The sequence below is a fragment of the Charadrius vociferus genome, unplaced genomic scaffold (assembly GCF_000708025.1).
Source record: "Charadrius vociferus isolate BGI_N301 unplaced genomic scaffold, ASM70802v2 scaffold161, whole genome shotgun sequence".
Taxonomy (NCBI): Eukaryota; Metazoa; Chordata; class Aves; order Charadriiformes; family Charadriidae; genus Charadrius; species Charadrius vociferus.
In genome coordinates this window covers 3,754,855-3,769,568 of record NW_009646928.1, presented here as the reverse complement: position 1 = coordinate 3,769,568, position 14,714 = coordinate 3,754,855, and the positions used below count along the sequence as shown (strand labels likewise).

The following is a 14,714-nucleotide window of genomic DNA, read 5'->3' as shown; positions in this document are numbered from 1 at the left end:
TTAATACTGTTGCAGAAAACATGACTAAAATCACTCATTTGGGTCTACAAAACATGAAAATTACCTAAACTACTTTGCGTTTTCTGAACCTTCAAAAATACTTACATTTGCTCCCTGGTTGTTTTTTGTTTTTTTGGAAGGTTTGCTTTTGTGCAGTTTTTGTTGTCTTTGTAAAATGTTCTGCACTGACTTATGCGTAGTTCCACTACACAAAAGGAAAAACTAAATTTTATTTTTATTACTTACAGTATTTAAACTTTTGAAGCCATGGGAGTAAAGGTCCAGAGACCTCGTTGCTTTTTTGACATAGCCATCAACAATGTACCTGGTAAGAAAATTAAAATATCCATTCAGTAACATGATATTCATATAAGATACATAAGAATAATGCAAATACCAGTTAACTTCATAATAAATATGGCTTTTTTTTTCTAGCTGGAAGAGTCGTCTTTGAACTGTTTTCAGATGTGTGTCCAAAGACATGTGAGAATTTTCGCTGCCTTTGCACAGGTTTGTAGATTTTTAATTTTATTTATGATTTTTAATTTTATTTATAATTTTTAACATAACACCGTGTTATGTCTGTTATTTTTCCTGAAAATTTCTTACATTTAAAAAGAAGTACATAAAACATTGATTCTTGGTATCTGTAGAGATTTAACTGATTTCTCATGTACTGATGTAAAGTCAAAGCAGTTGTAGCTTTGGCTTAGTATGGTGCAGGGAGTATACACTACTTAACTTTAAATACGGACACAGTAAGCTGATTTTCTGTTACTAGCATAGATATTACTGTTCACATTATATAACATCATCCAGTCTTGAAAGGTAGCCAGTAAGAGGTCAACCACGCAGATTTACTTTTTAGTCTTATGATACTTTGAAAGGTATTGCTGGTATTCATTAGTATTTTTTTCTTTTCTTCATTTTTATTTTTCTTTGATGGAGACTGGTGATTTCCACCCCTATTGAAATTCAGATTATATCTTGAACAAAATTCAAGAAGACTCTGTCCTGGAAGCATTTCCAAACAGAATTATTGTCCTGTGTCCTGCATGCTTTTGTTGAAAATGCTGACAGTTTAGCAAAACTTAAATTTATTATCACAAGAATAATTTTGTGAATACACAAATGGCATACGTGCTTTCTATCTACAGCATTTTCTGCTTCCTTTCCTTCCAGCTCTGTTGATTTTCAGGTCAAGGCTCTGAAGCTGTTAATACTGAATCACTCGGCAGTACTAATATGATCTGGATCAGGTGTGGGTGCATAATTACATTCAAGTTAGCTAGAATGCTTAGTGCACCATTTGTGATATCTGCAGGAATGTAGGTATTATCTGATCTGATATTAGGTTTACTGGCACAAAGTCAGATTATCAAAATTTATTAACAAATTTCAACCTTTTTAAGTGGCTGCAAGTATGTTATCATGTGACCGTGGCACTCTTGATCTGCTGTCAGTTGTCCAAAAGTCATGTTTATTGCGTAAAGATATTATTCCCTGCTACTGCTTTAAATTTTTTACTTGAAGTCTTCCAATAGCATTTCAGGTCAGAATCAAGCACTACTAAGTTCATACTTCGTTGCTGACATTCAAAATCAAATTCAGATGCTGAACTAGTTTGCTGCTTTAACTTATTTAAAAGTAGTGAGGAAAATATATGGGCAGAGTATTTATGATAATGATCTTCAAGAAATTTTATTTGTTTTCCTTACTCATTTTTTCAGGCAGTTTTCAAAAGTATATGCTGTCTTATTAAAACAGGGATCAACAGTTGCACGTTTCCCTGGCATACCTACGTTAGGCATATGCCAAGCTAGTGAAACAGATACAGCTTCACATTTATCAAAGTTCCTATCAAAAGTGTTTTTTCTAGCTAGTCAGATCCCAATGGAGGCCCCAGTCAGTTACAGATAAGTTCAGAAGCAACTGCCCTTGACAATAGCTGCCAGTTTAATAGCTCAGAATAAGATGATAGGAAGATACAGTCTAATGGTTTGCCAGCATTGAGAGGAAGGCATCCTTTTCCTTCCAACGTATACCCACTGATTACCTTACTCTTACCTTGAGGTTGGCTCTCCTATATACAGGACCACCCTGAGCTATTCATCTTGCTAACTCAGCAGAGACCTTATCTGTTTGAGGGTAGGAGGGAAAGTAGGTAGTGATGTCGCTGAAGCAGAAAGTCTGCTTATGGGTCTTGAGCACCGGAACTGATGTAAGGGAGGAAGATGGCAGTTGTAATCGTGAGCCAGGGAGGGAACGAGATTCCTTCTCCTTCTCCCTGCCTCTTTTTGTTATGAGCTTTTATGGTACCTTAACTTTGCCGTGTTGTAACTGAAGATCTGAGTGTTTCTTGCACGCTTCTGAGCAATGACAGTTACCTTAAACATAAATTGGCTGTTTAATTTCAGTCAGTCTGCATGGAAGAGACCAGAGTTGTATGCTAATGTCAGTAAGGAGTTCTTCTGGTATACTGTAGAGACAGAAGGTAGTTTCTGCTCTGCTTTCTTAAATGCTAGTTTCTTATTGGTATTATAGGTATGTGTCTGCCTTACAAGCTAATTTTTCAGAGCTTAGCAAATGATTTTGATTAAAACCTTACATAGCACTTTTTTGTAGTGGAGATTCTACAGGTACAGAGAGTAATTTTGGGTTTTGTTCCTCCTTCTCCTTTAGGTGAAAAGGGTACAGGAAAATCCACCCAAAAGCCATTGCATTACAAAAGTTGTCTGTTTCACAGGGTTGTGAAAGATTTTATGATCCAAGGAGGTGACTTCAGTGAAGGTAGGATGTGAATCTTTGAATAAAATTTTAATGCTTATGTAATAGAATATTGCAGGAGTTCTGTGTAGCATCACTTATATTAATTATTCTGCAATTCAACTGCTTTTTTTCTGTGTAAGAACCTTTACGTGAACACTTACATTATTATATATTAATATATATATTACATACTATACATGTGCATGCACACACAGACACTTTTGCTCCATGAACTCAGTACTAAGTACTTTCCTTTGCAAGGTTTAAATGTGAGGGTAAAATATATCTGCTGCTGGGAAATAAAGAAAAAAGGGAGAATATAGCAGAATACATGGGAGAATACTTTCTTGTTTTCCAAGTTTGCTTTGGGACTACAAAGATGCGTCTTGATCTTCTTTACATATCTTGAAGAATAATGTCAGTGACTTGGATGCAGTTGGATCAGTATTTTGTATTATGAAGCACCTTCCACATAACGTGACTCTTAATCACTACTTTAAGTTGTAACTGTCACTTTTCCTTTTTCAAGGAAATGGCAGGGGAGGAGAATCCATTTATGGTGGCTTTTTTGAAGGTAAGAGTTTTGTCAATTTGCTCTATTTGGGTGTTACTGTAAGCAAGCACCTTTATATTCTGTTGTCTCTATTCTGTAAACCTGAACTCTATTGTTTCTGTTGAGATTTTTCTCTGGTCTTACAGGCCTTTGGCTGCACAGTTTTGGTTATTTTATTTGACTTTTAAGATGTTGTGCTGGTTTTATCTGGGATAGTTAATTTTCTTCATAGTAGCTAGTATGAGGATATGTTTTGTATTTGTGCTGAAAAGTGTTGATACTACAGGGATGTTTTAGTTACTGCTGAGCAGTGCTTACCCAGAGTCAAGGCCTTTTCTGCTTCTCACCCCACCCCATCAGCGAGTAGGATGGGGGTGCACAAGAAGCTGTGAGGGGACACAGCTGGGACAGCTGACCCCAACTGACCAAAGGGTTATTCCATGCCTTATGAGGTCATGCTCAGCATATAAAGCTGGGGAAGATGAAGGGGGGATGGGGGACGTTCAGTGTTACAGTGTTTGTCTTCCCAAGTAACCATTGTGCGTGATGGAGCCCTGCTTTCCTGGGGATGGCTGAACACCTGCCTGCCGATGAGAAGTAGTGAATGAATTCCGTATTTTGCTTTGCTTGTGTGCATGGCTTTTGTTTTATCTATTAAACTGTCTTTATCTCAACCCACGAGTTTTCTCACTTTTACTCTTCCAGTTTTCTCCCCCAGCCCACTGGGGGAGAGTGAGCAAGCTGCTGTTGGGTGAGCAGTTGCTGGCTGGGGTTAAACCATGACAGATAAGAACGTTTTTAATTAATGAAAAATTAAAACCAAACTCCTTTGTATTTGCCCAAACCACAGTAGTCCATTTTACCAGATTTATGGTTTTATAACTGTTTTTAAACATATGCTTCTGGCTTGAGCAGCCAGAAAGGCCATCAGTTTTCCTACAGTCCTGGTTCTTTTTCAGTCAGTGTTGCAGAAATAGTACCTCTTCTGCACTCCAGTGTGTTTCTCAGCCTGTGTTTGTCCAGAATGTAGTGGAGCATCTGTGTGTTTCTTGGAGCAGTTTTGGTATTATCCTTAATATCTGTGGTAGCTAGCTGCTACTGGCAGGAGTGGTTATGCTCCTCTCTCCTCCCTGCCACTTTTTTCTTTTTTTAACGTTGGTTCTTGTCTGAGCTTGCAGCAAACAATCAAAAGAATTATTCACTATTGTAGTAGGGCCAGGCTGCAATTTTATATCAGACCTGAGTTGAATCAACAGTTTGCAACCGTCAAAAGAGGGAGGAGGTCTTACCTTGCACCAGCTCACATTCAGATCACACTTCGAGCTAATTCAGCTTGCCAAAATGCCCAAAGACTATTCTAGGAAAAAAATTTATTTGTTTGCATATTAGTGAGTGGACCCAATTCAGTAATTTGGCAAGCATTGGAACCAATATAAATGAGTAGCTGGGTTTGAGAAAATGTGTGGCTGGGGGGAGATGGAAGAAGGAGCAAAATCTCTACCTACCTTCTGGCAGTTGCAAGCCGGCTGTTCAACTCGGCCACAGTATGAAATAGAATTTGTGGGAGTTTCTGCTTTTGTGGATCCCTTAACCAAATCACCACAGCATTAGATTGACACTTGATGCTATGCCAGATAGCGATTGTACAGGTGACTGGAGAGTGAGTGGGACTGTCCCATTCACTGCCAGTGACACAGCGTGATGTGAAACCATAGCCTTACGTATAGCGTACTTTTCTTCTTTGTAATGCTTGCTCCTGCCATCTGTTTCTAAAGAATATTGAACAAACTTCCTCTGTCTGAAGAGTTTGGGTCCCCAACAGCCTTTATGCTGTTTTGGGCAAGGAGTGAGATAGGATAATCTCATAAACGTCTTAAATGAAGAATAGTGATTACATTTCACCGTTTCATTGGGATTTAGTTTGAACTGTTGTAATTATTTGCTCATCAGAGGTAGGATTCATTAAAGTTAAACTTGTTTTCTTAATGGCTAGCTTGGTAAGTTCCTCTGTGTTTCTGACAGACAAACAGAAGTTGTTTGGGATTGCTATCAAACTGGATATCCGTGTGTGTTAATAATAAACCAACAAAACTGGCTGAAAAGGAGAGGTTTCGTAATAGTTACTGCACAGCTAAAAAACTTCTCCTCCAGAGACAATGATCAGTACGTGCAGAACAGAAAAAGCAACAACTTAAAGTGATGAGGTCTCTGCTAATGTTGGTAGGAAGCAAATCTCTTGAACAGCAATACTTGATTTTGTAGCTTTTTCTCAGGCTATGAACAATTAATTTATATTTCTTCTTATTAAATTGCATTGTTTAGAATGGAGGGACTAATACATTAAAATAGCTATTACTTTGAATCTTTTAATACAGCTTTTTACTGGAGTAGCAGATTTATTTAAGAAGGATGAGTTTACTTAGATTATGGCGTGTATCTAAGCATATGTGGTATATTTGAAGTAACCAAAACCACTTTCTTTAGATGAAAGCTTTGCTGTAAAGCACAACAAAGAATTTCTCCTTTCAATGGCCAACCGAGGGAAAGATACAAATGGTTCACAGTTCTTTATGTAAGTATTGTACTGCCCTGAAATGCGTGTGGTGCTTGCCACTTGTAAGCTGTAAAAGTAATCCTTTTAATTATTGAAGACTAGCTCCTGTGCAGACCAAAAGTTGATGGTTTCTCTCAAAGTTGCATGGAAGTAGCCATTTTCCTAATGCGCTGGCCAGCCCAGCCCAAACCTTGACAGCTGTATAGGGAGCCTGATAGTTTTAATCACTTTTGTGTTTAGTGCTTATTGTCTGTGCAGGAGAGCTTTTGGTAGTTTTCTGTAGCTGTGTTCTAACTTGGGCAATACAGCAAACCTGTTAGTGCCTTATAGAACTCTGACTGCTTTCTTCTGGTAAGTGTTGTCTGGAAGGAAGCAAAACAGCAAAACCAGCAAAAAAGCAAAAACATCTCTGGGAGATATCAAAAGACGTAGAGGGTTTTGTTTTCTGTTTGTGTTTGGTTGTGGGTTTTTTTGGTCACAAAATAACTGTCCAATGCAGTCTTATTTACAGTTAAAACTTAAATTCTTAAAATACATTGCAGTAGAGTCATCTTAAATTTATCTGCAGAAAACATTCTTGAAATAAATCACTTACCTGTGTTTCATGACCTTAGTTAACATGGTGAGTTGTGGATGTCACTTACCGTTAGACCCTTATTTTGGGGTTTCTGACTGATCATTACTACTATAATTATCCCAGTACTTTACTTCTGCCATAGCTGACATCTGTGTGCCTTAGTAGTGGTAGTATAGGAGAAAGCTGAGAAAAAGTCACTTCTAATTCTGTGTCAAATAATCTGTACATAGGTATTTTTTGTCTTTTGATTTCTGATTATTTTCTAATGTATAGAAGGTTATTTGCAGTTTTCCTGATCTGAGACAGTTGTCTTAATTTTTATATCTGTTCCTGTTAGTATTTATATAATTTAATAAATGGGATACTTACTATATCCTATATGAGGATGCTGCCTAAAAATTTATGTGCACTTGTGTTCAGTAGAATGTGATAAAGTAATGAATAGATAGTTTAATGTATAAAACATTAAATACTTTTAACTGTACGCAAACTTAGAATAACATAGGTTTTTTTCACCTTTATTAGTTCACTCAAAATGACTTTCACCTTCATACGTGTATATGATGTGTATATGACATGCGTCAAATCCTGACTGCTTTCCGCTAATACTGACTTTGTTTTTCTCTTTAAAATCTGGAAACAACAGAACAACTAAACCTACACCTCACTTAGATGGGTAAGTATCTCTTCTCTTCTTATGTTTGTTTGGGAAGTACCTTGAGAAAATTAAGTAATAAAATTCTTACTTTTGTTTAAATTCTTCAGACATCATGTTGTTTTCGGACAAGTCATCTCAGGTCAGGAAGTTGTGAGAGAAATAGAAAACCAGAAAACAGATGCGTCTAGTAAACCATATGCTGAAGTACGCATACTGAGTTGTGGAGAGTTAATTCCGAAATCCAAAGGTAAAGTTGAACTGTACGTTTACATAGATGCAAACTATGAGGTAATTTTGCTCATTTTCTTCCCTGTTGGTTGCTTATAAAAATATGTAGAAACTTACTTGTGATGGATGGAGTGGCAATTGTTGAAAAGGTGAATAACATTGCGGTACAGTTTGCCTTCTAAAACACTTAAAAGGCATTGATGCAGAAGACATTTAAGAAATATCATATATGTTTTATTCAAAGCTTCTCCTGTCTTGGGTTTCCTAATTTAATACAAAGCTGGCAAGCGTTTGTCCCATAGAATGCAGAGTGCTGTGTTAAGAAGGTTGATGGCAGTCTGACTTTATTTGATAACTGCTGCTTTTTTTGCAGGCATTGAACATATTTCAAGATTGTTTCAGGTAAATCTTCAGAACAGGCACTTAAAGTAGAAAAGCCTGGAATTACCCTCTAGCAGATATCCTTTTTAAGTTGCTATAAGCTATATTCTTAAAGAGGAAGATGACAGAACCTGCCTTTCTTTCTGGAAGGGATGCCCTGCTCTGTCATTCCAGAGCTGAACATGGTATTGGAGATCAGATTCTTCTCCCCTTACAAAATAAGGCTCAATCTAAGACGTAGCTGTGACTCTGGAGAATTAGAGGAAACCCAGGATGCACGTTTGGTAGGAACTATGATGGGGATCATCATGCTTTTTCATTCATAACACCTTCTGCTGATATGTGCTGTGAAGGGTTGCACCAAGTCTATTAAAGCACAAGACAAGAATAATTGTTCCTTTGGCCTAAGGAAAATACTGGCATTCAAATTTGAGCTTCTTAGTTTTTCCTTTCCTTTTTGATGCAGTTCTGTGTTTACCTGTTGTAATGTCTAGCAGAATTACTTTGGAGTCTGAAGTGATCTCTTCAGTACCTCAGAATTCCAAGCAAACTTACCATATGGCTCATGACTTCTCAAAGATTCCAGAACTCAGATTCACTCCTAAGTCACCCTGTGTGTTAGGACGTAATTTTGTTTTTCTGGACAGTACTCAGGAGCTTGGTACCTGTCAGAAAAGGCACAAGTGGTGTAGACTAGAAAATAAAATAAAACAATACAGATTCAGTTTGGGTGAAGGTAGTGAGGGAAATACCTACTCTGTATATGTGTATTCCTTGGTTTGCCACACTCCCTTTTTAGCTCAGTCTAGAACACTTGAAATTGAACGACTAAATGAAAGTTTTGGCACTGAGCAGTCTGATGACTTACAGCCATTAGGCAAAGTACTTGTCATCAAAAGAGTGGATAAAATAAATACAGAATGTTTTTTTCCCTGTAACTTCTAAAAGAGAACAGGCTTCTGGAAAGATCTGACTGTTTGGTCCTACCCATTTGTCTGTGTCCTTGTACCTGTTTGCCTCAGTACTGCTGGGATCCTGGAGACTCTGCTTCCTGTAGCTGGTCTGCTGTACCATGGAGGGAAATTGATGCCGGGGCGATGGGATAGCCCCCTCAACTGGCTATAAGGCACAGTACTAGGTAATGGTGTGCAGCAGGAGTGTTTGGAGAATAAGAGGCCTTAGGCACCAGGATCGGGCAGGTGGAGGACAGAGCTGAGTGCAGGGAGATGTGGAACCCAATGGGCACTAATGCAGAGCCAGCCTGGTGAAGGTGCTGCCTGACAGACCATGATGGACATCCTGGTGAGTGGTGAATCCTGCCATTGAAAGGGAAAGGCTGTCTGTAGGACGTGCAAAGGGAAATCCAGCGCTACTGTGAGAGGTGATAGTATGGCTGGAACTGTTTGCTAAATGCACATGGAACCGCTGATGAGCTGTGCTGACCTGAGGCAGTGGAGCTAGGAGGAACAGTTTGTCACCACATCACCAGAAGGAAATTTGCCAAGCTGCAGTCCAAAGCTGACAAGTGGAGCAGGAGAGGCCCTTGGACTTGTCAATATATGGAAGAGGCCAGGGAATCCAGATAGGAGGAACAGTTTCTGGGAGGTGAGCAGTGTCATGGAAGATCATCAACAGTGAGTCATCTAACAGTGGAACTGTTTGTAGCACATTACTGTGGGAGGGAAAAGGGAACTGATGCTTTGAAATGAGAGGCAGTTACCAGGCACTGCTGCTGAGAATTTGCTGTTAAAACAAAGGAATAAGGAGGTTGCCAGTGAGGGAAGTATAATGGCGAATTTCTGTGGGAGGGTACATTATGATAGCAAGGGAGACTTGAACTAAAATATTGATTGTATAAGCTTGTCTGGTAGGCAACACAAAGGAAGGAATTAGAAAAGTCGTTATAGAATGAAAATAGAACTGATTCTTCTTGGGTTTAGTAGGGAAGCCAAGATGGCATTAGCAGAAGGAATCACAGTAGAAGTTATGTGCTTGGTATGAATGTTTTTAGCTTAGGTTAAAGTTGCAGAAAGGTGATCAGATTTTTGGGTTATCATGATGAATATCCAGATGAAGTGCTGTATGAAGGAAGGAAATCTGTCTGTTTTTATAGAAGAATTGGATTTATTTAGGGATGAGTGGATGATGACTTGACTGAGCTAACTTACTGGATGCTATGTGAATTGAATGATAAAGCGATCACAATTATAATATTGCAGAGGCCTAGATCAGAAGCTTTCACCTGGGATTTGAGAAGATGATCACCTAGAACAGTGGAATGTTTGTCATCTTTTCCTTTGTTTTTTTTTTTTTCTTTTTATTCCTTAAAGTTGGATGAGTTAGTGAAAATGAATGAGAGAAGCTAAATTATAAAAGAAGAATCTCTCTGGCCAAGTAGTATTATTTTTAGAAAATCTTAAAGTTCCAGGCAAAATCCTGAGAGCTGAGGGGAGGGAAGAAGAAAGCCAGTATTTAGAAAGGTCATTATGGACTAGCTAAACTAGTATAATTCTCAAGAGCAACTGTGGAACAAGTAACAATATAGTTTTCATAAAGACAAATGGGAGTTTGATACCAATGGACAAAGTTTTGCAGAAGAGGGTCTAGTCAAACAAGGCTGTCTGCATTGTTTGAGATCATGACTGTAGTTAATCCAAAGTATATCTGGGATGTTTTCAAGAATGTAAGACACTGACGTTCTGATTCAAAAAGAAACAAAAAAAATTTGGTTTTCGTGCACTGGCCAGTTCTTAACAAGAGCCTCTAATGAAGATTTCTCATGAAAAGTTTATTTCTAGGGGATTCTGCACAGGGCAGTGCCAGGCTTGATTCATGATGTTCATTGATGTTACAGATGCCCCTGTAGAATCACTGCTCATAAAAGTGCTTTCTGCAATTAAGGCAGGTTATGGCTGCCTTCATAATTCATCAAAGAGCAATACTGTAATTTGGTCATTCTGTCAGTACTATTTCTTTTAAAAAAAAGCATCAGTACAAGTTATCAAACACTGATGCAGAGTACAAAGTTACACATTTAGGAATCGTGAAATATCTATGGAATAAGAGCAATATTAGAAAGTGGTGATTCTTACCTGCACTTTTGATTTATATCTCCTCCCTTTCCTCTTTTCTTACCTATTCTATCCCTAGAGTACTCATTTCTTCTGCAAGCTTGTTGCACATTATTGTCAGCCCCCTCTCCACAAACTGGTTGCTATGAACAGTTGTTTCAGGCTTTTCTATTCTATTTTTCTTTTCCTAGTGAACTGACCATTAAGTATCAACTGTTTTGGCTTTGCCAAAACTGTTCAAAGTAAAGCTGGAGGTGGCTTGTTTTTTTCTTTTTCTTTCCCTGTTCCTCTGCCATTGCAGTTGTGGGGTAGGTTGCTTCTATACAAAAACGTCTATATCCAGAGGCATTCGTGATATAGGACTCCTCACAGTAACAATGTCATCTGATCAACAAGAATCAAATATGGTAGTGTTCCTTAATGCATATCTCCGAGGACTGGATTACTGTGTATAATTTTCGTTGTAAGAAACAGTGTGTCCTTAATCGAGCAGTGAAAGACATAATAGGAACCTGTGGCAAATAATTGAAGCAAGACACATGCAAAATAGAAAAAAAGACCTGATACTCTGAACAGCAGGGTTATTAAACACTGGAAAAAACTATCAGGGAAAATACCTATCTAAATGTTCTGAAGTAAAAGCACCATCTTTTTGGAGACTGCTGTAGTCCAACACAGGCTATTGATCTGGATATAAGGTAATTATTTGAGTGTCACTGCTGTGAATTGCAAGGTGAGATCATCTGTTCTGACTTTTGTTCTTGAGCTGACTGCTTTCTGTCCGAATCACTTCTTCATGTCAAGTCCAGGAGTCTGACATCATGGAGCTAACGTAAGACTTGCTACAGTCCATGACAAGCCGGGAGTGCTTGGCTGTGCCACGCAACATGATCATGTAGTTCATGAAGTCTGGCAAATACTATAGGTCACAGTGAATGGAGTAGGAAGTAATGTATCTATTTCAGATGCAGTCATAAGTTGAAAACCGATCCTGAAGCTAATGAGCTGGAACAGTTGGACTGTAAATAGAAGTCTGTTTCTTTCTCACTGACCTTCATGCTGCAGGATTGGTTTCATTTGTTGTTGTGATCTGTAGTTGGCCAGCACCAGGTTGGTTCAGTATTCAAAATAGCATTTGCTGCTGGACAGAGATAGTTAGATGTTACCAGAAAGTATATCCAAAACCTCTTGCCAGATATTCTGTCTTTGCTGTGTCAACAGTTCTGGGCTTTTTGGTTGGCTTGGTGTCTTTTTTGTTTTGTTTTTTTTTCCTCTTCATTTTACTCCCTACCTGCCACATGATTTCCCAAATACATCTGCCATTGACGTTTTTTGCTGCATGTTAAGAATCACATTATGGTTGTTGAGGTAGTTGCTCACTAACTCACCTCCATTTCTATTTTTTACTCTACTCATTTTAAAGTAGTAACTATAACACACCTAAATTTGTTACAAGAATGCAGATAAAACTGTCACAGGTAGTTTTTGATACACTAAAAACAGATGTAGGAGGGAGAAAATACAGGAAATAACTGCATTTACTGATGCCTTGTTCAGATATTTCTGAAGTTGAGCTTGGAGACATCTTTTGCGGTATAGTGCAATATCGTGGGTTTTTTGAATGGGCCAAAAGCAAAAGTGTTGCATAGGTAAGAAGTATTTGAAAGCGCCTTGGGTTTTAGAAATTAGTTAAAGTTTTTAGTACTTTTTGTGTTCATGGTATTTAGAGCTCAAGTGAGATTCTTCTTTTTGTTTGGATGTCACCAGGCCTATATGACACCAGGATCCCTTGATTTAAATTAATTTGTAAGCTGTTCAGTTTTCTTTTTTAAATACGTAGTTGTTAAACTCAGTGAATGTCTTTGTATTTATACAATCTAAAACTGATATGAAGTATTACAGAGACTTTTTAGTAAATACAGTACTTTAATAAGGGCATTGAGCAAAAGTTTGAGAGGAGACCAGGTATCTTGGTCTGGACCAACAAGGGAAATAAAAAAAAAAAAAAAAAAATTAATGAGACCTGTCTTTTGAAGCATTTTGCAAGAAACTCTAAAAACATCTGTTGAAAACCAGCTGATTTCAATCAGCAGGCTGTCCTGAATGGTTATGACAACTTGCTAGTTTATACTGCACCCAGGAATGACCAGGAGACTAATGTAATCTATGAAGTACAGAGATTGTGTTTTAGTTGGTTGTCAGGTTTTTGTTAGTCTACATCAAATGAAGCTTGTGAATAAATACATAGAAAACACCATGAATGCATGCCGAAGTATTATACTAAGACTCGTTATCCCCAAAACTCATTTTTATTCTCTTCTCTGACCAATTTAGCAAGGAATTTTATGTAAGTTATTGCTTTTGATCATCCTTGAAAAACTGCTACCTCCCATTATGTAGTTGTGCAAACATGAGATCAAGTTAGTGTCGAATTTGAGAATTTCCACATTGAGCTCACATGATTCCAGTTACAGATACCTACAGATTAATTAATTACTAACTACTTGCCTTAATTATTTTATAACAGTGACTGATACACAATAGCTAAATACAAATTGCATCATCTTATTGGGTACAAGTGAAAGCCAATAGAAGAGGCTTCGCTAGACTTGACAGTTGAATTTCTCCATCTTTAATAGAAAAGGAGAAAACTTAGGCTATCCAGGGAGACATCTTTATGTTTTCTGCTATTTGAAAACATTGTGTTCGCTGTGTGTGAGTACTTTTCAGATGCAGACAGGCTGCTTAGTCATAATCTTGTCTTTAGTACCTAATGTTTTCCTTTACCTGTTTTGTGCAGAAGAGGAGCAGGTGGTGGGAGGTTACATTTAAACTGCTTGTATGTTGATGTAGGTCTGATAATATCTCTCTAAACCATGAATTGTTTGGATAGAGCAGGCTATTAAAAGCTTTGCAAAATAATACTTTCAGCTAGGATTCATATGCAATTAGAAATTTCATTTCTATCTCTGATCTGAAGCCTGTTCTAAGGTCCTAACAGGTGTTCCCCTAAAATATGGAGTGTTTGCTGTGACAAGGAAATGGGCTGTTCAGAAATCAGTATTTATTTTTGGTATATTTTTCTTCTGTTTAACAGCAAAGGTTCTGTTTCTTCTGTCTGTGGCTGTGATATGTTGTGTAATGAATGATGGACTATCTTTGCAATTTGCAATGGCAAAGTAAACTAATATTTGATGCTAATTAGAAAAGTCAACTACAGCAGTCCCAAAGGCAACCAGTGTGCTCTTCTGGATTTTCTAGATAGAGCTTTTAATTTTCTGGACAATAGTCTGATACGAATTTCATAACACATTTGAAGAGTATTTATACCGTTTTAACTGATTCACCTGAAGCGTCATAACTCAGAGGCCTAGATGTTCTTTAGTGAAGTTTTTATAGTACATTTTTTATTTGGGCTTTTTTTTTTTTTTTCAAATTGGTCTGACTCTGAAATAATACTTACATCACATTAAATAGTTTAAGTAGGTCCCAGATCAGTTAAAGGGTATAAAAAAGTGATTTTGTTCTTGGGTTGTTTCACAGAATCTTCAGAGTTGGCAGGGACCTCTAGAGATCACCTGGTCCAACTCCCCTGCTAAAGCAGGATTGCCCAGAGCACATTACTCAGGACTGCATCCAGGCGGGTTTTGAAAATCTCCAGAGAAGGGGACTCCACAACCTCCCTGGGCAGCCTGTGCCACTGCTCTGTCACCCTAACCATAAAGAAGTTTTTCTGTGTGTTGGAACGGAACTTCTTATGTTCCAACTTGCACCCATTGCCCCTCATCCTGTCACTGGGAACCACCGAGAAGAGTGTAGCTCCATCCTCCTTCAACCCACCCTTTGGATATTTGTAAGTAAGAATAATGTCTCCCCTCATCCTTCTCTTCTCCAGGCTAAAGAGTCCCAGCTCTCTCAGCCTT

The 14,714-nt window shown here is 38.0% G+C and overlaps 1 protein-coding gene across 1 annotated transcript in view; it reads left to right on the top strand.

Moving 5' to 3' along the window:
* The first annotated feature begins 247 nt into the window (after nucleotides 1-247).
* PPIG (peptidylprolyl isomerase G (cyclophilin G)) overlaps nucleotides 248-14,714 on the top strand; it is a 19,751-nt gene continuing 5,284 nt past the window's right edge. Inside the window, exons 1-7 of the mRNA XM_009894573.1 lie at nucleotides 248-328; nucleotides 436-510; nucleotides 2,683-2,790; nucleotides 3,299-3,343; nucleotides 5,807-5,894; nucleotides 7,100-7,129; nucleotides 7,219-7,358. Of these exons, the coding sequence (XP_009892875.1) occupies nucleotides 268-328; nucleotides 436-510; nucleotides 2,683-2,790; nucleotides 3,299-3,343; nucleotides 5,807-5,894; nucleotides 7,100-7,129; nucleotides 7,219-7,358 (547 nt within the window). The 5' untranslated portion in view covers nucleotides 248-267. The remainder of the gene's footprint in view (nucleotides 329-435; nucleotides 511-2,682; nucleotides 2,791-3,298; nucleotides 3,344-5,806; nucleotides 5,895-7,099; nucleotides 7,130-7,218; nucleotides 7,359-14,714) is intronic.